This window comes from Colius striatus, chromosome 10, assembly GCF_028858725.1.
Source record: "Colius striatus isolate bColStr4 chromosome 10, bColStr4.1.hap1, whole genome shotgun sequence".
Taxonomy (NCBI): Eukaryota; Metazoa; Chordata; class Aves; order Coliiformes; family Coliidae; genus Colius; species Colius striatus.
This window is the reverse complement of record NC_084768.1, coordinates 19540034-19567583: the sequence shown is the minus strand read 5'-3', so window position 1 is coordinate 19567583 and position 27550 is coordinate 19540034. Positions and strand designations below refer to the sequence as shown.

The following is a 27550-nucleotide window of genomic DNA, read 5'->3' as shown; positions in this document are numbered from 1 at the left end:
CCTATTTTCTCTGGTCTTGCTGGGGAGACTGTTAAGTATCCCCCATGAATGGCAAGCATGACCACAACAGTTAATGTAGCTCAGTGCCTCATAGCATGTAGTTGAGATTAGAACAAGCTGGCTGAAGTTCAATCCAGATAAAATAGACATGATGATGTGGATGTAATTATCAGCCTTCCTAATTGAAGGAGCGCATTTGCCATTAGGTAAAAGTGTTAGTGCCCTCTGGTGACTCGAGTTTAGTAGTTGTTCTTAGCAATCATACTGAAGCAGTAAAATCAAGTTTTAAAGTCTTTGACTAGAATGAGACCTCTTAACCTGATAAGAGCTGACTGCAATTTGGCTGGAAGCTGTCTCTGGCTCTCCTCCCCTTGACTTTGAGATCATTATAGCAGTTCCTTGTGAAGGTATGAAACACAACTTGGGGAAGCCTGGGTATGTTAAGGAAGAAAGAACATCGTGCCTGAGGATAAGCAGAAATGGCAGAGAAGGAAACTGATTGTTAAACTTGCTTTGAGGTCCACTGCCAAAAAGTGGCCATCCCAATTCAGAAATTTCTCAGAGATTATGAATCTCTTCACTTACCCTGCTTGTGTTGTGTGTTCGGGGCTTAATCACTCAGAGTGGCAGAGAAGAAATACATAATGGGGACTGCAGAGGAGAAGCTTAAGATACATTGACTTCTGTGCTGTAACTCCATTTTAAAGTGATTTGGAGGCATAATGTGGTTCAGAAGGTTTTGCTGGCTTTGGAGCCATCTCAGTGGCACTAATGCTTCGGGATATGTACGTGTTAACTCTTTTTCTCTTTAATGGAGCTGTGGTATCAGCAGCAATCAATTAAGTCTGAAGTGACCTAGGACTGGCTATCAACTGTGATCATTGCTGTAGCAGTGTGGCATTAAAAGCTGTTTGATTTGTGCCTCCCTCATTATTCATTAAGGGACAGCTTTGAGACTATGGAATTTGCTTTCCTCATTGAGACAGGCTCAGATTGATCGTGCAGGGGAAGAATAATATTGATCTTTTTTTAAAAGCTGAAGGTGTATTTCTTAGATAACAGTGGCTAGACAAAACTGGCAGAGATCCTAAAAAATCTTAATTCAGTTTGTAAATTTAATTGCTTTTATCACATTATTAAGGTGCCCAGGGTTTGGGATAATTGTCTGTGCTGTAGTATTATATTTTCATTGAGATATAGAATAAGTGATATCATGTCACAGAGTGACTGGAATTTGACCAATAAGTGAATAAACAGGAAGAGTACCAAGCACGTTTTCTTCTGTGATGCAACCTTTTTAGATTAACAGATAGGCAGGCAGAAGCCTCCAATGCAAAGCTGAAAGTCTCCATTTACCAAGTTTTATTTTGTAGGCTTCATGTATGAATTTGTATCTGAAGAGGCTTGTAAACACAGGTGGACTTATGACCTGGGAGTTCCATATAAAACTCAAATTTTATAAGCTCTTGAAAAGCTTGTGTTTCTAGTCACCTGTTTAGTTGACAAGTTGTTAGTTTGATCTTCTATTTGCTGTTAAGTTCTGTTACTTGTTTAAGTTGGGGCCCTCTACAGTTGTAACTGATGTAAATTGGCTTGTAATTCAATTAGATTGTGACCCCACATGCAGTGAGGCAGCTTACTCATTGACTTCTCACTTGGCACACTTTTGGCAGAGAAACTAGTAGAGTGAAATGCATTGAGGACCTTACTCAGCTAAGAAATTAAGCTCCCTCACCCATATTTTTTGTTTGATAGTTCCCTCAAACTGTTTGTTCTTCAGCCATGCAAAATCTTGTGCTGATGTCATGGCAGAGGAAGGAATGAGGAAAAAGCAGTTAGTAACAGAGGTGGCTGGCAAATATAGAATCAGAGTTCCTCTAAACCAGCTGAAGTCAACTACATGGATCAGTTGTCCTGTTGGTTACCAGTGAGCTTGTGGAGTGCTGATTTCTGCTATTAGAGCACAAGCTTCTCATTAATCCCTAGCTGGATTTGCAAGTCTGGGAACTAGGCAAGAACTTCTTGGGTTCAGATTTCATGCAGAATTATTTGAGGCATTATAGGATCTTTGTGACATTTCTGAAAATTCCTTTTGCCTAGATGCAGCCGTTGCATCTTTTACAGTAGGCTGGTGGATTGAGTTGAGAAGGATGGTGTTACTGGAAACTTGGTAATGCAGTCATTTGTATGATCAAACCAAAATTAGTCCAGAAGCCTGTAAAGTATTTTGGGGGTTCCAAAAGCATCTGCAGTCAGCTTACTTGTGTGAAGTTGAGTGCTGGTAGCATCACAGAGTTTAAGTGTACTTTTTTTAATTTCAAAAAACACATAAATTCTTTTGAAATGCTAAATCAATAACAGAAATGGCCCAAAGACTTGTGCTGCTTTCTCTCCCCTACTAATGCAACACTGTTTTGTGCTGTCATTAATTAATAAATCTAATATTATGAGGTATATTGATATTGCATATGGATAAGTGGATGACTCACAGTTATTGTATTTCCTCTTGCACTCTGCTGCATAATGAGCTTTTTTTCTGGGTGGTTAAAGGGTACCTGAACTACGCTGCTGTTGCTAGCCAATCTAGACCATTCTGACAGCAGCTTTGTCTTTGATTACCAGTCGTATAATCAAATGTGCTTTCTTCCCCTATGCTTTATTAGTAAGTATATCTGAGTTGTGGCAGCGATCTCAATTATTTTTAGAGTAATAGTCGCATACTTTTAGACAGACCAGTTTGTTTAGGCATTAGTTGTTAGACTTGACCAGACAAGTACCTTTAAATAATGTTTATATTCTTATTCTTCAAACTTTTATAGAAATATACCAACAGGCATTTTGGAAAGGAATAATGTAGGAGAAGAGTAAAATCTATTGAGTTCAGTCCTTCCATGCAGCTGAGGTGATCTTCAAGTATCTTCTGGAGCTTGCAGTACAAAATTACTGAAGACTTGGCAAGATTTCTTCTTAGCTACAGACTAACTCTGTGCTTCTGAGAACCATGAATGGTGAGCAGCCTGAAACTTGAGCTGCTTGTTTGTTAGGGCAGATAAAACTTGGGCCTTAAGATAGGATGAGGAAGAATGTTACCTATATATAAGGCTTTATTATTACTTTTTAGTATGCCGTGTTTTGGATTTATTTTGAATAGATTTTGCTAGGTAACTCTTTAATAATAGATCTTTGGTATTCTCAGTGGTATGCCTTGCTAAAAGTGCTTTTCTTCTTTGTAATGGTAAACAAGTACATGTTGTGTTACACTGGATGAGGTCTTCATTACAAATGCACCAAAGGTAGTAGTACCAAATCTAATTGCAGTATGAAACTCTGGTTATTGTTTTATACTCCTGTGTAGTTCTAGCTATGCTGGAAGAAGGTTACCTTATTTATGGAAGTTGTTTAGCTCTACTGGCAATATCTTTTTAAAGTGATTAAAGTGTCTACGTGGAATACCTGAAGGAATCTGGAGAGGAAAATGATGTTAACCAAATTGTAGTCAGGAGATCAAACAAAGAGGCAAGCTTGATACTATTTTTACCTGAGGTGAATGCCAGCTGTACAATGTCTTAGAAACTTGTAGGCATATGGAAGTGATATTAAACAAGTCAAAAAACTACTTTTGAGTCTCTTTACCTTTTGAAGAACAACTGTTTGTAAGCAGATAGTGTGCTTTGGATCTGCTTGCAGATAGTGCTTCCTCAACGCTTGCATGTAATGGCTTGCCCATGTATTTAATTAACCTTTTTTTTTTTAATGTGGATGGGGGTCTGTGTGATGACAGAACCCAAACTTTGTTTCATGTTGTGACTTGTTTAAAACTTCTGAAAAGTGAATCTTGACTCTTCTGAAGCTGTCTTAGTGGTGGAAGGGCCTCTTCATTAGGACCTAGTCCATGTTTCAGACAAGCTAATTTAATTTCTAAAAGAAGTTAAATTCATACAAGTCTGTGTATGAGCTAGCATTTGGGGACTTTGGTTTGTTAGAGAGATGTCTCAAAATTTGTTTAGAGACGAGCAGTCAGGACTGCCTTAGTTTCTTCTCTTTTTGGTAATAAATATGGTATGACTAGGAGAGGGAAAAGAATTGTCTGTGTATTTCATTGTTACATGATCCCAAATTATTTTCTGTATATACAATGGAAAGTTTAAAAGTGTTTAAGGTGACGTTATGCCAGAGCAGCTAGAGAAGCTTATCAGAAATCTTTTTTGTTGGTTTTTTTCATGTGAAATTGCATACCTTCTCTGTTCAATATGATTAGCTTAGGAGAGAAAACTGCAACACCCAATGGTGTGGAACCAGTTATACACTGACAGCATGTGCTTACTGTAAGTCCAAAGTGAATAAATGCAAAATAGATACAAAATCTTAAACAAATTTGGACTTAAAGAAACAAGGATATATGTGCTAATGATTTGGAGCTGAAATGGTTTTGTTGAAGAATAATTCTTAACTAAGTTACAAAACTTGGAATAAGTCAATAATTGCAAGAATATGGCTGAGACAGGAAAGCCTTTTGCAAAGGATAGCTTAGGAAAATGTAAAATCTGATGTGTAGATCTATATAGTAATGTAATTCAGAGATGTGTTGTATTTTTGTCATGCTAAGTTAGACTAACTGGATTTCTATGTTAAGTGATACTTCTAAAAAGGGAAGCTTATTTGAAAAGCAGCAAACATGAAAGACGTCTTGCTAAGTTATTACATCCACAAAACTTTTGTTAAATCGTAGAGTCATTTCAGTTGGCAAAGACCTTTAAGATTGAGTGCAACCACTAATCTCTCCTTTGTTTAAAAAAAGGTATGGTGTAGAAAAGTTGAGGCCTTTAAGGAATCGTTTCAGCTGTACTTTTTTTTAAAAAAGATAGCTCTTATTTTCATGACTTTGTAAAACTATAGACTTTGTTTGTTTTCTTCCCTCTTATGTGGAAAACAGAATGAGACAGTAGTGATGTTAAAGGACATGGACACAAGTGAGATCCCTCTAGGGAGCAGGAAAAATTACTACTCTTGTAGTCTTGGGTTATGCTGGAGTTTGTGTGTTGCTTTTAGGTGTCAGATTCCTGTGTGGACTGGTACCGAATGTCATAGTTATCTTCTTGATTTTACTTGTTGGAGTGAGGGAGGGAAGATGAGGAGAAGTGATGGACTTAAACAACTGAAGTTTTTGTCACTGGTGTCATCTTTCCCTATTACATTCCAGGCTGTTAATGGAATTTGATATCTTTTTTTTCCCTAGGGCAATAGGGTGTGTTTCTATGATCTTATCATTAGACTAGCAGATCAGTATTTCTTTGTGGCTTTTTCTGTATTTACAATTCTCCTGATGTCGGTGAAAGTGCTTTGCTTACAGGAAAAAAATTGCCATCTTTTGGAATTTAGCATTGGCATCCTCTTTAATGCAGAGAAGGCTGACTTTTTCTTTTCTTTTTTTAAATGTAACAATCCTCAAAATCAGAAAATACATATTGGAAGAGGAAAAGGAATCTCACCTAGGTTGGAGATGCCATTTGTGATTTGTGTTCTTTTTTTGAGACTGGTTTAGACATTCAATTGGGTCCTGGAATGAATTTATGTTGGTTTTTTTTTTTTTTTTTAATTCCTTGATGAGCTGGCTTATGAGGCAGTCTCTGTAACAGAGAGACTGTCACACACAACTATTACACACACAACTCAGCTGGAAAACCATATTCTGTTGTTTGGGTATAAATACCTTAGATTCTTAGATGGGAAAGATCCTGTAAACCATTAAATGAATATTGCATTTAAATTGGTAGGTACATCTCCTGGTTTTGCTGAGGCTGTTTTTTATCTGTTGTCTTAGAGGTAGTGGAAGATCAGTTTGTGTAGATCATGAAAATCTCTTAGCTTTTAAGTGATAAAGCTGTTTCAAAAGCACACTACCTGCCAAAGACACACTGATGGAGTTGTGGCTGGTGACTTCAGTGATATTTCAAAAGTAAGGTGAATCAATACTCTATTTATGATGTGGCTGGCTCTTATTTATGTTTAAATAACGTTCATGACCGCAATGAACCTCCCCAACTTGGCAAGCTGAATATGGAAAATAACTGGAAAATTCAAGTTTTTTCTAAGTGCAGCTGAAGTATGGGGATTTTGGGCCATTCCTTTAGCAGGCAAGAGGCAACTCACATTTTGTTAGTATGGAATAGGGAAAAGAATTCCCAATTTGTGTGGTGTTTAATTGTTTGGGTTTTTTTAACAGTTCACTAATACAGATCATCTTGGCTTTGAAACAATACTGAAAGATCTGAATTTATTTAGATATTTTTATTAACAGTAGGGAAAAAAAATCAGTTTATTAATTTCTTTCACCAGATTATTTGTAGTTTTGATTTTACAAATCCTTATGAGCAGTACCTGTTGAGTCTCTCATGGTGGTGATGCCATGAAATGTTGCAATGTCGACAGGAATCAAAACACAATGAAACCCTTTGTCAAAGATAAAGCAGGACTAGGATAAGCGAGTGCAGATAGGGCTTGCCTGTTCTCTCTCTTCACTTCTACCCTTCCATCATACCCAACTGATTTGCTGTTACTTGTTCATTGGACTCTATTTCACAACATGAAATGTTGTAGTTTTCTTTCCTATTCCTGGATTATGGCCTTCCATTGCCAGTGTACTGGTTTCTCATTCTGGAGTTCATAAGCTTTTCTCACCTCTGAACCAATGTATGCATCTTTGTTCTTCCTGAAAAAACAGTGGAGAACAGAAAGACTGACAAACTGGACTGTGACCTACTTCTGGTGCTTGTTAATGTTGGAGAGGAGAGGCCACACAAATAACATCTTTGTCTGGACTATCTGAATAGCCATTGCAGGCAGTGCTGCTTTTCCTAGCTAGTAGAACATACCCATGCCACAAGTTGATTTCTTGAAATGATACATTTTCCATGACTATTCTGCTGGATTTTCTTTGTAGTCGTTAGGAAGCAGAATGTTTTTGTTGAAGGCTTGAAGCCAGATTTTGCCGAATCTTCCTAGAAGGAAAAAAAGGAGATTCAAACATGTTCAAACAGATTTCAAGGATTTTAAAATAACATTTATCCAGTCTTTTGAGAATCTAAAGATACATGTAAAACTCACATCATTGAGAGAGTAAGAAATTAAGTGGCCAGTGTATTTGGATATGCTTCTTTCCCTCTGAACCTACACACTGTTTTAGTTAGGTCATTAATGCCTTTTGTGTTTCCTCTAAACTAGAGAATTTAGAGGGAACAACTGAGGGTCATCTATTCCATGGTGTTGCTTGGGGCATAGCAAACACAGTTTATTAGTAGAACCATTTATAAATACTGCAATATAATGTATTTTATTATGTTTTCTATGTCCTCAAAGAATACCTTCTGGAATTGCAATTTACACGGTTTCTGAACTGATAATCAATTTTTTTCCTTGCTGCAATATTTTCAGTGATAAGGTAACTCACAGTATTCAGGAATAAAAAAATGCTTAAAGTGTGCAGAATTTAAAGGACATGATGTGACACAATAAGGTTCTCCAGATGGCAGCCCACGGGCCATGGTCTGCCTCTGCAGGGCAACAAAATGTCCTGCTGACTACTGGCTTCCCTGTTAACACTCTCCCAGATTAGTTTGTTTCCCAGCACAGCTTTATCTTCACTGGGTCTTTTTTGTTGGTTCCAGGAATGCTACTCCCTGTTTGATGTGCAGTGTTCACTTACATTTCTTATGTTGACAAGTTTCCTTGTACCTGCAGGACAAGGACGGTTTAATGTCAATACTGATAAAGTAGTATCAAATCTTAGTCCAAATTATAACTTAGGCTTCTGGTTCCAAATAGTTAGAAACACTTTCATTTGTCAGTATTAGTCATGGCCTTTCTCATGTTTTTCCTTCTATTCGAAGTAAATCTTGTGTGACAGCAAAAGTGCTCACCTTGACCAAGCTGTGTATTTATTTAGGTGGCTTTGTTTTGTTTTGTTTTTTACTAAAACACTCAAGGCAGCAACACAGGGAATGACAGGATCTCAAAGTGCAGTATTTTCATTTAGAAGAGGAATTAGCTTTCATTGTCTTGGCCAGCCTGACTTTAAGAGGAAGTCAGTGCTATTGATTAGTTTGAGCCAGAAAATACCTTCTAAAGCAAAGATGGCAGTGGATAGGGTAGGTGGGGGGGGATAGACTTTTGTGCAAAATTAGGGCAAAAGTCCTGCAAAGTTTTGTGACAGGAGTTGCCAGAGAACAGATAAGTTTACCTGGTAGGTATTTAAAAATCTGAGAGTCTTTGCTTTTGTTCTATTTGTGATTTCCCCAAGATTAGTACTACTCCTTTGTTTTAGCACTGGGGTGGTTTTGGTGATCTTAGAAAGGCAAGCAAAGCATTTTCTAATCAGTGTGGTAAGATGAGAGATTTCATCTGTTAGTACTTAATGAAGTAGCAGGTTATAGTGAATTTTTTTGGAAGGTACCAACCATGAGCTGCTTAAAGATACAGATAACATCACTGAATGGTTGCATAATGACGGGATTTGTATTCACGATTGTGATGTAGTGCCCTCTCATGGTGTGGCCTTTCTCTGCGTTATAATGTTCTAGATTTACTTTTTATCAGTCAAAAGAGTAGCACAAGGATTAATGTATCTTTCTTTTGAGTTAAATGAACCATTAAACAACACGATTTCCTTAAGAAATAGCATTATCTGCTGTAAAATAGTAGACTTATGTGGAAAGAACACCATTTTCCAAGTCTGATATGACCGTGCTCTTTGACCCAAGTTTTCAGCCTGCACATATCTGCAATCGATGAATTAAATAAATTTTTAATGGAAGCATCCATTGATTTGGCAGAAATGTGCACAGTAGCATTTGATAAGCTGAAGGATGCTTGAGTAATAATTACCTAATCATCCACTGAAGATTTCAAATATTCAGGTAGAATTTAGATAGGAGATCAGTTGTGCACTCCTCTGCTGAGTTCATAGTGCTAGAATAATCTTTAAAATCCTGCTTGACAGACTATATTGAAGGCATACTGGAATCTTTTCGGGGAGGGATGTATGTGTGAATAAGCTGGACTTGACTCTTAGATACTGAGAAGACCAGGAGATGCTGGTACTCCGTCAGCAGTTGCTATGTTCTTAAAGGATATTAAAATTGCAGATTTCCTCATGCTCTGTGAGATGTGGAAGAAAATGCTTGTCCATGCTTTGAACGTGTTTAGCTGCTCTCACTTGGCTTGACCATCTACAGCCTTTCTGTGTCTGTTAAACCAAGCAGGCTGGTTAGCTCTGTGTGTGCACATGCATCTTGTGCCTTCACTTCTCTTTGTTGCCAGTAAACTCTGTTCAGATTTGTATTCTCCTTTCCTGGCTTGTTGATCATATTGCCACTAAGTCCAGGGCAGAACAGAACGCACCTTTTTGGCAGTTAACGTTTTTTGCATTTCTTATTTGAAGCATGGCTTGAAAACAAAACAACATGCCTCTACCTCTGTAGGAAGCAATTTGAGAAATTATTTGATTTCCATGGTCCCTGGTTAGTTTCAAATTGTCATTATGTACTGTAAAGATCTTTATCGTTAATCTTTCCCCTGCAGTCTGTCTCTTTCTCTGTTTTGTAACAAGAATTTGAGATTTTCCTTTTGACTACCCTTCAAGGTATACAAATATTTATTTCGTAGTTGATTCTCTTGCTTTGCCAGCTACACTCTTCACATTAATGCTTGTGCTACATCACAGTGTCTTCAATGTCTTCTGGAAAACGTTGTACATCAGTTATACAAGTTCTACAAACTCTGCAGATATTTATTATGTCATTCCTTCTTCAGATCTTTCATCAATAATGTAGGTAAATGGCTTAGAAGTAGCTCCAGCAGTGCTCTCACTTACACTGTCCATTAACCTGAAATTGCATTTAGTTTTCCTAGTGATTGAACTGTCATTGTTACTGCACAACTAGTAACATGGCTATGTCAGAATTTCAGGCCTTCAGAGAAATTTCTGTCTGCCTTGGGTCTCTAAAGAGACAGGATTTCCCTCCGATCTACTTTAAGTTTCTGTTTTGATAACAAGAAGACAGTTTGATATCATCTTAAAAAACTATCCTTGTTCATGAAAATGTTCACTGTAAATTATGTCAGTTGAAGAGATACTGGTCTCCAATTTCTGGCACTTTGAATAGGTCATTGACATGTGGTTGGGCCAACTGACAAATCCTCTGTGAATTTATCAGGTCTATCTTAAAAGAAGGTTTCAACGTCCATTTGATTTGTTGAAGCCCTGGATTTGTGTGAATTAACTTTGAGTTGTTCAGTTTTATTCAGTTTTGTTTTTATTTATTCAGTTTTTCATATTTTTAGGCAGCTGTTATTGACTGGTCTTGGATTAAGAAAAGGATTTAATATTAAACTATTGGTATTTAGGTCTTTACCTGCTCTCTTATTAGTCACTTCGTGAGGTTCTGACAAAGGGAGTTAGAAATGTGGAAAAGATGTGGATTCTTGGATGGATAAATAACTGGTTTGTGTCTTCTTTGCTTATAGAACTTAGCTACTGTGAGCCTCACACCGTTTCATAAATGAATGCGGGAATAGTGGCAGAGGCAGAAAAAGTTCACCTCTCTTCCCCAAAGTAATCATACCAAATATAGGCAGTTCATGTGCTGATGGAGTTTTTCCTGTTAGCACCATTTCTATAGCAACGGTGCAAACGTCCATACTGATGTGTGATGTTAAGAAAAGAGTAATTTTAGAGAACGACATTGAAATGTTGTCATCATGGGTGTTTTGGTGAAGACTACTCATCTCTATGAAAGCTGAGTTTTAAAACAGACTGAGATACTGTGTCTTGATCAAGAAAGATCTTTCTTTGTTAATAACTTTACAAAAAAAGATGGTAAAGTGTTCTCAACAGTATTTTCCTCTTCCTGAAGAGGCATTCAGTGTGGCAGGAGTTTTGCCACATTTTCTCCAAAAATAAATACTTTTTCTCTTACTGTTCAAAGTAAAGGGTGCAGTTGGGGTAGGTGTTGGTACTGAGTCTTTAATTCTGCAGATTTGAAGGCTGTTACTTGGCAACATTTGGTATTTTATAATCTCTAGTTAAGAATCTGCCCTAGGATGGTTTGATGCACGCTCTTAAGTATAACTTCCCTGTTCAGAATGTTGTCCATGGGTATATTTGTCCTCTGTTAGTTCCACTTATACCCTGCCTGCACATTTAACCCAAAATAACAATATTTCACAAACTGAGCATCAGTTCATCAACATGACATTAATTGTTTACTACTCCTCTTGTTTGCAGACAATACTGATAGCTCTGGGGAGATTCTTGGCAAAGCCAATTATGGAAAGCTTATCGTATAGATGAGAATCTAATGAACTATCTGTTTCAAGATCAAATAATTCCTATTTATTTTCTTTATCCACTTTTTACTACTTATTCACAGAAATAATTATCAGTAGTTCCTGTCTTTCAAAAGTGTCACTAGGTTATGACATTTCTCTCATTTTATGAGGAGAGATCCGTCTCCAGTTCCTGATTGATCAAGCCTACTTTCTTATTTTTTTTTTTCCAGATATTTGAAGAAACATTGCTCAAGTAGGCTAAACTGTTGAAAGGCTTGAATTCTAGAGAGGGAGACTTGAGGAGTGCAAAATCTTATTATACTCCATGTACTTTCTGTGCTAAAATAATTTTATTTGCTTAATACTTACCTTTTGGCATATGAGAGGAAAAATAAACCATGCATCATAACTTCAGGTGTTCAGTCTGTTCTGAAAGCAATTGTGAAATAATAGCTGGATCTGAAGGAATAAAACATTATTATCTGCAATGTCCGTTCTAAAGAACTACAAAATAGAACAAAGGCTTTTAGGTGATCTCTGGAGAAAGAAGCTCTGGCAACCTGATAATCTGTATACAATTTATGAGCAGAAATATCTTCAGTTCTTGTGCAGTGAAGTTATTTACTTAGTTGAACCTGCATTTTGTCTTTTAACACTCAAACTGTACTGCAGAACTCTGTATGTTAGAAGTAAACAAACATCTTGCAACCCTAGACTAAGCTTAAATAGCATGTACACATGTGCATGTTTTTGGCTTACTCCATTTGTTGCCTGCAATAATTCTTCCGCTTATTTCCTGCCTGTATATTGTGTGAGTGCTGGGATCTGCTATTGGTTGCAGCTATGTGCCAATGCTAAACTTTGTTGCCTTGTGCTGCGGTATCTGTCTTGGCTGTCAGTCCAGTGAGTATAGCTGGCTTTTGAATGATGGGAGTCAGAAGGGGAGGAATCTCCTTCCTATTGCTGTGTAACTAATTTAAAAATTCTTACCTTTTGAGCTGAACTTCTTTATTGATATTGAAAATTGATTACAAACTGAGATAATATTTTGATTTTTGTAATAGGATTTGGTGAGCAGTAGTTTAATTGTGCCCTGGGATAAGTGTATTCTCCTGGATGCATGACTTTCTTAATCTCATCTGAGAAAATGGAAGCTACGAGTTGTACCAGTTCTTGAGATGAATTGAAGCACCATGATGCAGGGACCTTGATAGCTGGAAACTTAAGATATCAATGAAACAGAGCTGTACTATGTATAACCTCTCCCTCCTCCTCCTTGTCCCTGAAGTCAGAGATTGAGGTGCATGAGAGTAGCAATAAGATGATTTTGTTGTCCAGAACGTGAGCATACACATGATGGTGAAAGTGCTCTGTGGGTAGTGGTATCCTTAATAATAATGTCACATAACTGTTTGTCCAGGTAAAGCTTTCTCTAGGGTAAATGAAGGACCATATTTCAATGAAGCTTTTTTGATATTTGAGACTTAATTGTCCAACCTAATAAAATGGGTTTTTTGTTCTACTTGTTCTATGGTGGATTCTAATTTCATCTGTCTTGGAGCTTAAACAGCTGATACTATTGTGACTTGTGCAACAGTTGCTGAGGGGGAGTGTGGATGTGTGACATAAGTTGGAGTGGTTGAGTTATATGAGCATAGAAGTGCTTTGAGTTTACATCAAGATTAATCAAATCAATGCAAACAGGATTACTGGGTTAGCTATGCTGTTCGTGCAGGTGCCTTATGACATGATTTCTTTCAGGAGGAAGTATCAACTTAAAAGCAGAAATCCACAGTTGCTTAGTATGGTTTTCCACAAACTGTTCATGAACCCAATTGCTGTCTTCTGATTTTGAGCATAAATTTCTGTTTTATTCATATGACTGTTTTGTCCTCTTGATATTTATAAACAGGACAGGTGTATGCTTGTGCAGTTTTAAGTTTGTTAGGAAAAGCAAGCTGAAGTCTCCTGATTTCCATTTCTGCAATGGAATATTCTCAAACACTGGGAGCCCTTTTCTACGTGTTCAAATCTCTTTCAGATGCCAGATGACCAAAACTGCATAGAGCACAGTATAGTTATCTCTTGTGAAATGTTTTGGAGGTACTATTTGTCTTGATCTCTTGTGTCTATTTCTTGCTTGCAGCATTAGTGGCACTCATTTCCAACTGCTGTGCTGAAATTCATAGCAGAAATTTTATAGGGACGAACTCAAATGATTCCGTAATGATTGACTTTCATTTTTTGTTCTTCTGTCCATCAGATCGTTTGGTTTTTCCTGTATTATGTTGCTTTCTTGTATTTTGAAATGTTTTGTCATTGTAATATTTGTACTGGTTGCATATTTAATAACTGTTAGTATCTCTTCCTACTCATTGTGCTACTTTCTCTCTATTTTTGTCATGCCTCTAACCCATGCATGTTGTCTTCTAGTGTCTCTTATCTTAGGCTTCATGTGGCAGTTTATTAAGTGCTTTGCCAAGATTCATGTTTGAGTGGGAATTTCACGTGAAATCTCAGATATGGGATTTGATTATCTTCAGTGATAAATTTCCTGCAGGAGGATTCTGTTATATTAAGTTGCTCGAGCCTTTATTTCACCTCTATTGTAGAAGTTTCTATCAGTTTTATTACCTTCCATTACCTCTTAGTGTTATCATGCTTACTAAAAACTGAATTTAAGTCTGTGTTTAGGTGACTTTCATATTTTTTGATGCTGTATACACAATGTCTTTATTCTTAGAGTGCAGTAACTTAGTTGTAGGGGTTTTTTGTTTTGGTGAATCAAGAGTAAAACAGAGTTTGGAAGGTGCAGTTTAATTTTTACTTGGCAAAAATCTTCTTTCACGGTTGGATCAACACACTTTGTTCTGTTACCCGTGCCTTACTGAATTTCTGCCTAATTATGAGTCTTCTGTTTGTGTTGGTTTTTATTTTGATGTGGGATGTGTGTGTTGGTTTTTTTATTATCTCTTTAATTTGGCATGGTTTTAGGAGTTATCTCTACTTTTGCAGTTTAGACAGTAAGCTTTCTTCCCATCTTTAGACATGTTTCCAGCTTTAGACATGTTCCAGTCACAGGAACCCACCACTCAAACTCCCAAGCATTTCTGGATGTTCTTCATATAAAGTAGGAATTACTGTGTGCAAAAGGAGTAATTGTAATAAAGGCTCTTATAGACCTATATGGTAAGGAACTATAGATTAATTGACTCATTTTGTATTTAACAAATTCTGATCAAAAAGGTAGTGAGGCATCCAAGATACTGAAGCGGTTCCACAAAGTAATTCCAGACAAACTAATCTGACTTGATCCATATTAGGTGAACATGATAGTTGCTTGAAGAACCCGAATTGCAATTTTATTGAAGCTTCTGCCTTGTGTTCGGTCATTAAAAACAATGTTAACTTAGTGCCTTGCAGTACTGGAAAAAATACACCTCTAGCTAGGAATCAAAGGGCTCAGATACGGAACTATAGCTGAGTCAGGGGCTGCAAGATGTCATTGAAGTGTCTTGAGGTCCTGGTACGGAGTAGTTGAATCTATTCAGGCTGTACCATGGGGGTTGTGAAGATTCAGTGGAACCCAATACACTTCTGTTCCTTGTTTAAGAAGAAATATCTTTTTCTGTACTGTTTGTCAAAATACCCAGTGAGTTTCCATGTGATCAGAAGCTCAGGTTGATTGTGTCTGGAAGTGATTGTTTGGTCCCTGCTATTCTTTGGTCTCTAAAGTCTGGTAGTGATTCTGCATTTGTGGTTGAGCAAACTTATTTTTCTTCATGAGGATCTGTGTTCAAAACAAATGACATTTTGTACTGACATGATGAATCAGAAGAAAGAGGATATTGGTCATCATGAGCCATTAACAAAATTGCACTGTGGCTATGTTTCCTCGAAGAAGGAAGTTTTTAATGTAATTTTAGGGTTATCCTTTAAAATGTTGATTATACATTGTATTTTTGGAATAGTAGTTCATCTAAGCTGAGACAAGAACATTCCTGTATTCTGCTGTGGAAGAGTCAGGCTTAGGTATCCTGTTAGGCCACTGTCAGAGTCCAGTACTCTATGACCAGGTTCTTTTCAATATTCCACACGAGGGGTACAATGTTTAATATTAATTTTATGACTTGGATAGCTGATGTCACAGAGGATTTATAGTTTGGCAGAGTGATGCAAAATATAATAAAATCACAATAAAAATGCTAGTTAAACTTAGCAAAATATAGCAATTGCAATATACAGCTTGAACAACACCTATGTGAGCCCTATTTATTGGTCCTTAGATATCCTCACTGTCACGATGTTGGACGTCCCACCAGACGTGGGCTAAAGCCAGCTCAAGCCTGTTGCTGGCTTTGAAATCCCTTTGTTAGTTATTGTACTCTGGGCTGAGCCATGTATTCACTCCCCCATGCTGGACTAGCTAAATCTGGGAGACATTCAGTTTCTCTAATGAATGCAGGGTAGAGGGGGAGACATTTACAGCACTAGTTGATTCACTCAGCTGTAATACGGTCAGTTGATTTGCTCAACTGACACAGCTGTTTATCTAAAACAAAGGCCACCCTCTTGTCCCCTTTGTGCTGAGATAAAGTCAGCTCCTCCAACAGCTGTGGTCAGTCACACCCTTAGTCATTCCCTCAGCTTCATGGGCATGTTGCCCTTCCACATCTTTGCTGAGCTGCCTTCAGTTTTGGAGGCTTATAGGTCAGTCACCATGATGGAATGATCATCAAATACAGCCCTGAGTGAATTTCCAGAAAAGGTCAAACTCATTGAAGACAGCAAACTCTGTTTAGTCTGGACAGTTTGATTCTTTGGGTATGATGAATATTTCTATCAGTATTTTCTGGTGTTCTTTTTACTATACAGTTTGCATGCAGGAGATTTCAGGAAGATACCACATAGTGTGTCCAGGCTTCAGGCTGACGTAAATGCATGCTCAAGTATTTTGTATGTCGTATAAAACACTTCCAATTTCCCATTTAATGCATTTCTGAGCACAAAGACAGTTATTAAATTGAAGAGGAGAAACAAACTGGAAGCTCAAATTGCTCAGTGTAATTCAGTTTTTGTAATTGGATATACAGGGTAGGCAGTGAAAAGTGTGTGACTCACTATAGCAGTGCAGTGGCAGTCACTACACGTATCCTGCTGTGTTGCTCTGAGCAGCTTTGCTGTCGATCACTTTCTGGTATTGCTGTTTACTTATGATATTGAACAGAAGGGTGGTATAGCAAGCAAATTAGTTAATTATTCCAATGTTATGGGTTTTTTCAACATTTATCTTAAAGGATATACTGGCCAAAATTGTTGCTGTGACTTTTCCTTGTGGGAGTGGTGATATTCACATGTGTAATTCAGCTTTCAAAAGTACACTTTAAATTATGGAACCTAGTTTATAGCAGTTAAGTACTAACTCTGCATCTCAGTATATCTTCACAACCACTAAAAAAGTGTAAATGTAGTCAAACATGCTGTTGGAATTCAGCAGTGAATACAAAATTAACATTGTGTGCACAGCTTTGTTACAATACAGCATTACTGGCAGATGTTATGTTTTTGTAATCTGTTTTGTTTGCATGCAGGTTTGTTGAAGGGATTTTCATAGAATCATAGATAAAAATCACCTTTTATGTGCCTTGCAGACATTTCAGTATGGTGGCCAGTTTTAACCATGCTTGACTAAGAGGTAGAGGTCTCACAGTTCTCATCAGTCAGTAACTGGGTAGAAAAGGAAAACATGGATCAGTATACACCACCACTGCAGCCTCAAGCTACAATCCTCAAAGTGGAAAGTCTATCACGTAGTTGCCTGACTTACCAATAACAATTAGCCTAATCTTAGGTGAATGTGTGCCACGTTCAAACAGCTCAGGAATAATTATCTGTCTCTCTGGCAGTCAGGATGGGTAGGCAGATGCAAACGTCCAGAATAGCTTGGGAAACAGGCAGTAAACTGAAACTGTTATGTTAAGGGACCAGGAGTAAGACTTGACATAGTGCATTAGAAAATGGGATGAGGGATGTTGCTTGGACCTGTCTGGATGTCTACGGATTATGAAAGACTAATCATTTTAACCCTGTTGCTTATAGAGGGATTAGTTCACTAGTTTTTATCTGAAGCTGCTCTCCCAACTCCAGTGGTTTCTCTGATATGCGTAGTTTCTTCAAAATAGCACCATGCAAATCCCTCCACAAAATAAAAAAAAAAGCCCTTGAACTTCAGTTTTCACATTTCCTGAGTAAAAAATTCTCCCCCTTGTTCGCCTTCCTCATACTAATAACTGAAGTATATGTGACACATGGGTAAAAGATATGATTGGCTTTGTATGATACAATTATGGGCCATATAGGATGATGACATTTTGCAAAGTGTCAATTTTCCTTATAATTACAGTGATTAAATACAATTTTTTAAGGAGAGAGATGTTTTTTCAGAGAAGATGATGATTGAATTGGGACAAGTGTACTATTTTGACCATGTGGAGGGTCTGAAACTGGTTTTGGAGATATGATAACTGTCCTCTGCTGTCACTACATGAATGAAAATGATGACACACCAGTTAGAGATTGATTTCTTTGCATTTCAGTTCAGTAAATAGAAAGGCTATAGGGAAGATGCATTGGGGAGTTAAGCATTTGGAAATATTCCACATGAGACAACCTCTGAAGGGTAACTGAGACAGGAAAGGACAGGACAACAGTGATACTCGCAAGCTAAAGATGGGGTATCTTTTTATTTTTTATCCTTTATGTGGTCTATTAGTAATAGCAACTAAAATTTAAGTGTATTAAGTGCATTTTTAATGGAGGAAACGGAATCCTAATTACAGCAAATGGGCTGGGACCATAATGTTGAAGTGAAATGTAGAGTCTTCTGTCCTTAGATGTGTTTTTTTTAAAAAACCCCAAAAAAGTGCAGAGTGCGGATGGCTGATTTTAACTGCGGGAGTACAGCTCAATGTAGTTCAAATGGGGACTGTTAATACCTTAAAATACTTAGAAGCTGTAGTGTTTGACAATGTGTCTCTCTGCATTGCCTTCCTTTCTGTATTGCATTCCAAAGATGACATGTTAAAGTTACTGTTTTTTTGAGACTATCTTAAGTATTGCAATTTCTTGCCTTCCAGACTTGTTCATCTGACATACTTGGTTTAGGTTGCTTGAAGATACGGCTTTTTAGATTTTTACATAGAGGTTTTAAGTATGAGATGCTGTATTTTGTCTTGTGGTATTGCTTAGTTATCTGTTGCTCAACTTTCTCCATTTAGTTGCAGACAGTGTAATAGTTCTCAGTTAAACAACAAATCTAAAGTGTATTTCATAAATAATAGTAACTTTAGAAACAGTCACACTTGTTGAAAACTGATTTATTGTTTTCACGCTAGAGGGCACTAACATCTCATGAAATTTAAGCCTAAACCAATTTTTCCTCTGTCTGTAACACCTAGGTATTGAGTTTACTGTTTTTTGTAGTGGATGGCAATGGTTTCAGTATCTTTGCTGCGTTTTCTCTGTAGAAATGAAAAGTAATAGTATTCTTGGAAGGATGCATTAACAGGGTGTGGAGTTTTCTTTTGTTTGGGTTGTGGGGTTTTTTTAACTAAAAATAGGTAATTTGGAGAATAATATAAAATTCCACTTGTTCTCTTGAATAACTTTTAATATGGTAAATTTCACTTAAAGCTGGTAAATATACCTATAACATTAAGAAATCCTCCAATAATTCTTTTAGTTATTTTATAGAGTTAACTTGAGAAATATACTGTTTTAAAGTCAGTAATCAAAGGAGAAGAATCATGTGAACTTAATATAAGAGCAACTAAGTTAGGGTTAATGCATACATTTACATATGGATATGTGGTATATAGAAAATACTAGAGAGAGGAATATGCAAGTCTATACTGACAGTAAGTAGGTGGTCTCAATGAAGCCTACAGTTGTTGATGTTGGTTTTAAGCAGGTACTTTTACAATCCATGTTTGACTCTGAAATTTGGACCTCAAAGTGATGTAGCTGTTTTGGAACTACTTTATTTTTGTTATGGATTTTGGGTATTGAATCTATGTAAAAACCATAAATAAAATAGTTTCTGATTACTTCTGTTTTTTGTAGGAATGGTTATTCAGTTGCCTTGGAGATGATCCTGCGGCGATAAATGTAGGGCTGAAGATTAATGGTGTGGGCAGTATGGACCTAATGAACGGACAGTCAAGCAGTGTTAATGTCGTGGCTACTGCTTCAGAGGTAAAGACTTCAGAACTCACCTATTGGATGCTTAAGACATGAGTACTCAATTTTTCTTACACATTTTTAAACTTTCTTTAAACAGCTCTGGTGCAGCAGGTTCTTGTTTTGTGTGTTGGTTTCATATGCCCTGGTTAAATGTGAATAACTTGATGTGCATAACTTAAAGTTCCAACCTTCACATACCAAAATAAAGCATGAACTAGTATTTACAGACTTGACGTAGCCAAAGCTGCCTTTTTAATATTCTCTTTCATCACATCTAGATGAGGAAGCTTTTATCAAGTTTTAACAACCACAGATGGTCTTAGCTCTATAAGCTGGACCGGCAAGGCCTGTGGGAAACATTCTCATCTGTGGCAGGTACATGTGTTCAGGCATTAGTCCACTCCTGCTCACAAAAGTTTCTGCCCTCTAGAACTGAAAGCCCAAGTTCTCCTCCCCCCTCTACCCTGCCCTTGTGAGACTGCATCTGGAATATTGTGTCCAGTTCTGGGCCCCTCAGTTCAAGGAGGACAGGGAACTACTGGAGAGAGTTCAGCACGGGGCCATAAAGATGGTGAAAAGCTGAAGGAGCTAGGGCTCTTTAGCTTGGAGAAGAGGAGACTGAGAGGTGACCTCATTAATATGTACAAGTATATAAAGGACAGATCTCAGGGGGATGGAGCCAAGCTTTTCTCGGTGATATCCAACGATAGGACAAGGAGCAACAGGTAAAGGCTGAAACGTAAGTTCCAAAGAAACACAAGTTAAAAATTCTCCACTGTGAGGAGGAGGGAGCACTGGAACAGGCTGCCCAGGTGGGTCATGGGTTCTCTGGAGACCTTTAAAACCCACCAGGACAAGTTCCTGTATGACATATCTAGGTGGTGCTGCACTGGCATCAGGATTGGATTGGGTGTTCTTTTGAGGTTCCTTCCAGCCCTTAAGATTCTGTGATCAGTCAAGCAATAGACATTGGCCTCCTGCGCTAATGCATCTTATTTGGAAGTTAATAGTTTTCCATTTGTCATCTACTTGTTAAGGAAAAGAAGAGAAGAGGTGAAGTTAGTGCCAGAACATTTGAGTTCTTTTTGCTAGGATCATGTGAAGAACTGCTGAGTGTTAGACTGATTCCTAAATATGTAGCAACGTTCGAGGGTTTGCAAGACCTGGTTGGTTGGTTTTGTGATAACTTGGGTGTTTTTTTAAAAAAAAATTGTGCAAATAATTTTCTCCTTAAGTTCCTGTTGTGTGGTGGGTTTGGGTTTTTTGATGTTGTGTGGTGGGTTTGGGTTTTTTGATGTTGGGTTAGACTTTTTTTGTTAATGCCTTATATAATACTAGGATGAAGGGAATTGAAAAATCTGTCTTCAGCATATGTTGAGTGATCTTTCTAGATTCAGTGTTTATCTGCTTTGAAATTACTGAATATATATTTTGTCTTGTACAGGTGTAAAATACTAAACTAACCTTTCTGCTAAGGGAAGACAGTTACTTTGTTGCTGTTACTTTAGTGTTTTTGTCAGAGTGTGAAACCTGTTTTTACCATACTGGATTTCAGTTTGTCTTTTTTATTTGTCTGTCATGTCTTCTGATTAAAAGAGGAAATCTTCAAGAACACTGTTAAGTCAGTACTGATGAGAGCCACAAAGTTCTAAAAAGTTCCTTCCTTGAATGAAACTTTAGACCTTACCAAAGATATTTGTTTTATTTATGTATTTACTCGTGTGTTGCTAGCAGAGCTGCCTGTGTGCTATGCACTTGCATGGAAATAGGGAGTACCACAAAGAAGGTGAAGGAAAAACTGTATTGTTTTCATATGTTTCATGAAAGCAGCATATGAAACCAATATGAAGTCCAATGACAGCCTAGGATGTATCAAGTAGAGTGTGGCCAGCAGGTCGAGGGAGGTTCTTCTCCCTCACTACTCTGCCCTGGTGAGGCCTCATCTGGAGTCCTGTGTCCAGTTCTGTACTCCTCAGCTCAAGAGGGACAGGGAAGTGCTGGACAGAATCCAGCACAGAGCCACCAAGATGATCAGGGGTATAGAACATCTTTCATACGAGGAAAGGTTGCGGGAACCGGGACTGTTTAGTCTGGAGAAGAGGAGATTGAGGGGTGATCTTATTAACATTTATAAATATCTAAAGGGTGGATGTCAGGAGGTTGGGACAACCCTTTTTTCTATAGTAGCTAGTAACAGGACAGGGGTGATGGGATGAAGCTGGAACACAAAAAGTTCCACTTAAACATAAGAAAAACTGTTTCACTGTGAGGTGAGGGAGCCCTGGCACAGGCTGCCCAGAGGGGTTGTGGAGGCTCCTTCCTTGGAGGTCTTCAAGACCTGCCTGGACATGTTCCTGTGTGACCTGATCTAGGTGACCCTGCTTCTGCAGGGGGTTTGGACTGCATTCTATGATTGTAAGTGTGAATTTCATACAAAGTGTTAACTTTTTGAACTCTTTTTTTACAGGGAAGCTAAATATTTATATTACAGGAAGAGATTAATGGAATAACATTCTAGGAGCTGGTAGTTTTTGCAAATGTGAATTGCTAGCATTTAAAAAAGTAGAATTGTTCATGCTGTCTTCAATAGGAGGACGTATGTAGTTCAGTGTAAAATTTGTACATGTTAGTGCTTCTAAGAGAAACAGCAAGAGATTGATATTGTTCTTTGATGTTAACTATTGCTTTGGGGCAGACTTTGCCTTTTTCCTCACCATAGTAGTATTTCTTTCTGCTTGAAGTTCAGTATGACTGTATTGTTGTTAAGTTTCCTGTCAACAAAATTGGATTTTAGTTTTGTTGAAGTACAACTTGTGTTTTGAGGAGCACCTTTGAAATCCATTAAAGTCAGTTGAAGAGAGTCTGATTTTAGTGGTCTCTGCTAGCAGAAAAGTATATCCTGTGAATGACTTTTAGTTCATAATTTGCCCAAGAGATAAAAAAAGTCTGTAAACAATGATATTTGAAGTAAAATCTTGCTTTTAGGAGTGTAAAAACAAAAGAGAGAAGCAAAATATCATCACTGTTTTTGTTTGTTTCTGCAGAAGAGTAGCAGCTCTGAATCCTTGAGTGACAAAGGTTCAGTTGAGCTGAAGAAGAGCTTTGATGCGGTGGTATTTGATGTTCTGAAGGTTACACCAGAAGAATATGCGGTGAGCAATTCAGTTAAGTTTTGTTGCTCTGTTTGTGATTCTTCTTGGCAGCTTTTTCTCTGCTTCTCCATTCATGTATGTGGGGGGTTTTTTACTTAACTTCTCTTATCTGTGGGTTTAAAAGATGGAGCCAGCACTATAGTTCTGTTCAGTGTGTTTTGGGTTTCACACCTTATATATAAGACCAAAGATTCTTAAATCTTTGTGATGCAGCTCAATTCTGACATGCATATTTTAATTACAAGAATATAGTTGATCTGTACTTCATTTTTAAACTCTGGTAGTTCTTACACCTAGGGAGTGTTTTCTTCTTCCAGGTGCAGTGGTACAGAATAACAAGTTGGATATCCTGCAGAGCCGAGAACAAATGAGTAAAAATGTTTTACCAAAAAAAAAAGCAGGATTTTCTTCTTTTTTACCTTACTTATAAAAATTAAGATGATAGTTCCTCTGAATGATTCATATATGTTACTAGGAAGATTGCTAGCAAGCTATTACTCTTACTGCATTTATAAGTCAAGTGATGAGATTCATTATGGGATGACCTGGGGAGATTATCAAAACGTGGTAGTATGTATCACAAAATAGTCCCACTAAGTTTGTTCTATTTTTAATCATTAATAGCTATTTCAGTTAACTTTTAGTGTTTAAATTGATTTTAATGAGCACACTGGAATTTTAAAGCATCTGGATTATGAAGTGGTACTTACACATTAAATTCTTCTTGGATAGTTAATAGGATTTATTCCTGAGGTTCAAGTCATGTGCTTTGGGCCTTGTCCTTGCTCTGTTGTCAGGAACAGCTGGGCAATGAATCACCTACTTATCATTGGAAGATGTTTTTGAGGCTGACTATCCTTTCAGTTTTGTCTTAGGATTTCTCCACATAAAGGAAACCTGAGTACTTAGGGAGTTTGGAGCTAGGGGCATGAATTCAAGTGGAATTATGGATTTGGGCCAGAATAGCTACAGATTCTTTTGAACAGCTCTACTATTTCACCAGTGATGGATGCTGTTCAGCAGCAGGAGTCTCTGTGGAGTTGCTGTCACTCACTTGGACAGCAAAGTATACGAAGGTGCTTTGTCTTGTATCACATTTAATAACCTTTCTGCTCTACTGTCCTCTACTGTCTAATCCATCATCTCTTGTGCAGAAATGTTTTGTTTTCATGGGCATTCTAAATGTTACGGCCTTGATTAGTTAAAAATCTTTATTAAAATCCAGTGGTTTTACTGTTTTCATATTATGCCTCATACTGGGTAGAGTTCCACTCACATACAGGAATCTTGTAATTGGGTATTTCACATTACAATTATGAACCTGTGCTTGTATTTTTGTTTTATACAACTTGGTATCCCTTTCTGTTTTCACAGTTCCTTAAAAGAAAATATCTTTATGCTTAGCCTTTTTCCTTTGAGAGCATGTAGTTCTTCTTATCAGATTTCATTCACTGTAAATGGATCTGAAATATCTCAGAATTATGAACAATTGATCAAAACTGCCAGTAGCTAGTTTTCAGACCTTTGTCAAGGTTGTAATTATTTTTATTTCTTTTTCAATATTTATGTATCCAACTGCTTTGACTCTTCTCTTGCTTTTGTTTCATTGGCCATTTCCTTATTCTTCCTTGGTTTAGTCCTACCATAACAGAGAAGTATAAAATTGTCATGTGAATTTCACTGTTAAAGTGAAGACTACCAGGGTGATGCAATGTGGCCAAGCTCTTGAGGATACCAGCACTGCTGAGAGTGGAAACCTATGTTACTAATGTTTTCTTTGTAACAGTGGGCATGTGGCTCTTGGATTGGACGTGAAAATGCTGCCAACTGCTTTTTCAAAGTATGAGAACTTCTAGTTTAGTGATAGCTCTTGTAAAATAGATGCAGTGCAGACTGCTGACATGTGTGACTCCGTGAAAGCTGAATTTTATCAACTGCAGAATGAATACTCTTCTTTTTTGAAGTGTTAAACTGAGGAAATAATTTGCAGGCTGTGTGCCTTATTCATGGAGAGAAAAGATAATGTGCTAAAGCCAGTAAAAGAGCAATAAACACAAGTTGGTGCACAAGAGCTGGTTAGACAGCTGTTTAAGTAATGGTTAGGAAATCTTGGCTTGAATGAAATAATTCCAGTGCATAGGTAGCATAAAGATGAGACTTAACTGATGAAGTCAACATCAGGAAGTCTCTTCCTGTAGTTTATACTCTGTTGCGTTTTGATCAAAATGGGTCAGAGCAAAAAATGTGAATAATAATGAAGTTTAAGAGATACTGGAAACAGGATTTATGAGAGTGGTTTCCGTACCAATATGAGGTGCACAGATGTCTTTTCAGTTCAGTTAGACACATCATTGTTATTTTAAAACTTGATCTGTTTAGTCAGTTAGTGGGTAAGAGACAAGTTGGACTAGAAAAGCTATTGGTTGTAATCTTGTATTTTCAAGAAGCTACTTTCCAAGCCAGAGAAGCCCAAGTGTAAATATTTCTGGTGATTTTATTTCTATGTTCTTCCCTTTGGCAGTCATCTGACACTATCCTGAGTGCACAGTCAGTGTGCTGTTTCATGTGATGGTCCTTTGTTCAGTCTTATGCTAACTTTCTAGCAAAAATACACCAGCCCTTCGAAGGATCTGGGTTGAACTGTAACAGAAGTTATGATATGTGTCGTAGTCCAGTTGTACTGTTTTTACCAACTGGATATTTTAAGTTATTTGTAAGATTGCAGGCTGCTTTAGAAAGGGCCAAGTGACGGTTGGAGCAGGTGACGTTTACAAGATATCTGTTGCTGTTGCAAATTTATGGTTTGCTTTGTCCTCCTACAGCTGACAAAAATGGTTTCCAGGGGGTGTATTTGAATGCTTGCATCTTTCCTAAATTTGAGGGAAAAAGAATCCTATTCAATGAATATGAAGTAGGACTCGTTTGTTTTCTGAGAAGGATTCTACAGGCGGCTTTCTAGCTGTAACTAACAAGGAGACTGTCTCTGTCTTAAATGTTTGCTTTTAGGTTGATTTCTGCTCACTTCTTTATTAAACAGCTAAAAGCCACAAAACAAGTTGGTGCCAGGATTACCCACTGGTGTCTGGCCCTGCTGATGGAGCCTTTGTGTGTGTACAGGGTAGGCACAGTCGCAGTGAATACTCTCCATTTTCATGGAAGAGAGAAGTGTGGTTTCGAGTGTACAGGGCACAATTTGTGGGGGAGGGATATGTTAATGGTGCAGTGGAAGTAGAAAGAAGGAGTTGGGGAGACTGGAAAAAAAGAAGAAAATGCTTGGGTACATGAGGTCCAAATTAAGATGCTGGCGAACCTCAGGTTGAAGAAATATTTATTTTTTCTTTACAGTAAATTCTTATTCCTTAGACTGCTACTGTTTAATTATTTGACTGTTTATTACTTTTTGACTTGCTTTTCCATTTTATACTCAGCCACAGTGGTGTAAATATTTGAGGTAGAATTAGGGGAAGTGCAGCTGTATAAATCCATTGCTTTTTTTTTCCCCCCCTACCTAGTTATCTAAGAAGGATTCTTTATTCTTTACCTTAGTCTCTGAAAGCACTGTGCATTAAGCTCAGACAAAGATATACGTGTGTTTCTTCTTGATTGCAGTTAAGCTTTGTCAAATGGATGTTGGAGAAAAGAATGTTATGTATTTTGGAAACAATACACAACTAAAGCTTGTTTTAAAAATGTTTAGTCAAAACAAGGAATTTTTCTCAGAGGTGTTCTTCCTGCAATGAAACATTGTTTTATCTATATCTGAAAAAGAACACGAGTGTTTTGTCAATGAAGTATTTCCCAAGAGTTCTGGAACCACATTGTGCATATAATGGAAGTGTAGAAATAAGTTTTGAGGGGTGGGGGGGGCAGCAAACTTTCTTTTTTTTTTTTTCTCCTTTCCCCCTCCTTCAAGCAAAACAAAAATCTTTCTCTCTTATGTGGGGCTCTGGCAGATTCACAGCCCCCTCTGCAAGTTCCTGTGGAGCTACTGGTGTTGGTTTTGTTACACGACTCCTGGCAGTAATGTTGGTTTTGGCCTCTCCTGAGGCTGGTTATCAGTGGATTAGGGAGTTTGAGGCACGTCTGCTGTGTCTCAAGAGCAGTGTGAATAAAGTGAAGTACTGGGCCTTAGGAGCTTTTGATGAAAAAGGACTTCTGCTTGTATATGTTCCTGTTAGCTTTATTTTACAGAAGAATATTAAAGAGTAAGTATGTTCCCCATGACAGCAAGAAGCAGCAACTTGATCATAGCATGTTGAGGATCTATTAATGATAAAAGTTTTGGAGTGGGCTTCAAGAGAAAACAAGTAGAGTTTCAACACAGGAACTTTAATCCCCCAGCATTCATTTTGGACAGCAGAATTATCCTCCTGATGCAGTGCTTAACAGAGGCTTAGCTATTTTTTCAGTGAGAAAAAGTATTCTGGCAGCCTGGAGAGACAGTGCTAAGCCAAGTTGGAAGGCTTAAATATAATTCCTTCTAAAAATTCAGATTAAAGAACAATTTATGAAGTGCTGCATGAACCAACATGGCTTCAAGGAAAATCAGATTATGGCAGTAGTCTTCAATAACCAAAATGTAGGCATTTGATTTATTTTTTTTTTTAATCTCAAACAGAAACTTAGTTTTTCGTTTCACACTGAGGGTCTGTGTCCAGGCTCTCTATGGGAAGTGCTGTCCTTGTGGTAGGTACGTGGCAGGAAGTCTTGTAGTACAGCAAGTGGCCTGATAGGAGTTCATGCTTGAGGAGGTTTAAAGACCAGAAATATAGGATTATAGTCCAGATCAAATGGGAACTTTCCTACAGGAGTGTTGAGACAAGCTCAATGCA

The 27550-nt window shown here is 37.6% G+C and overlaps 1 protein-coding gene across 5 annotated transcripts in view; it reads left to right on the top strand.

Annotated features, from left to right (window-relative positions):
* The window catches only part of RALGPS2 (Ral GEF with PH domain and SH3 binding motif 2), a 117533-nt gene that overhangs the window by 5251 nt on the left and 84732 nt on the right, over positions 1-27550 (top strand). For 4 of the 5 annotated variants that reach the window (XM_062003416.1, XM_062003414.1, XM_062003415.1 and 1 more), the window contains exons 2-3: positions 19447-19578; positions 22611-22718. In XM_062003416.1, the coding sequence (XP_061859400.1) occupies positions 19522-19578; positions 22611-22718 (165 nt within the window). In that variant the 5' untranslated portion in view covers positions 19447-19521. Of the gene's footprint in view, positions 1-19446; positions 19579-22610; positions 22719-27550 lie in introns of those variants that run through there. The other variant, XM_062003417.1, reaches the window with a different exon arrangement.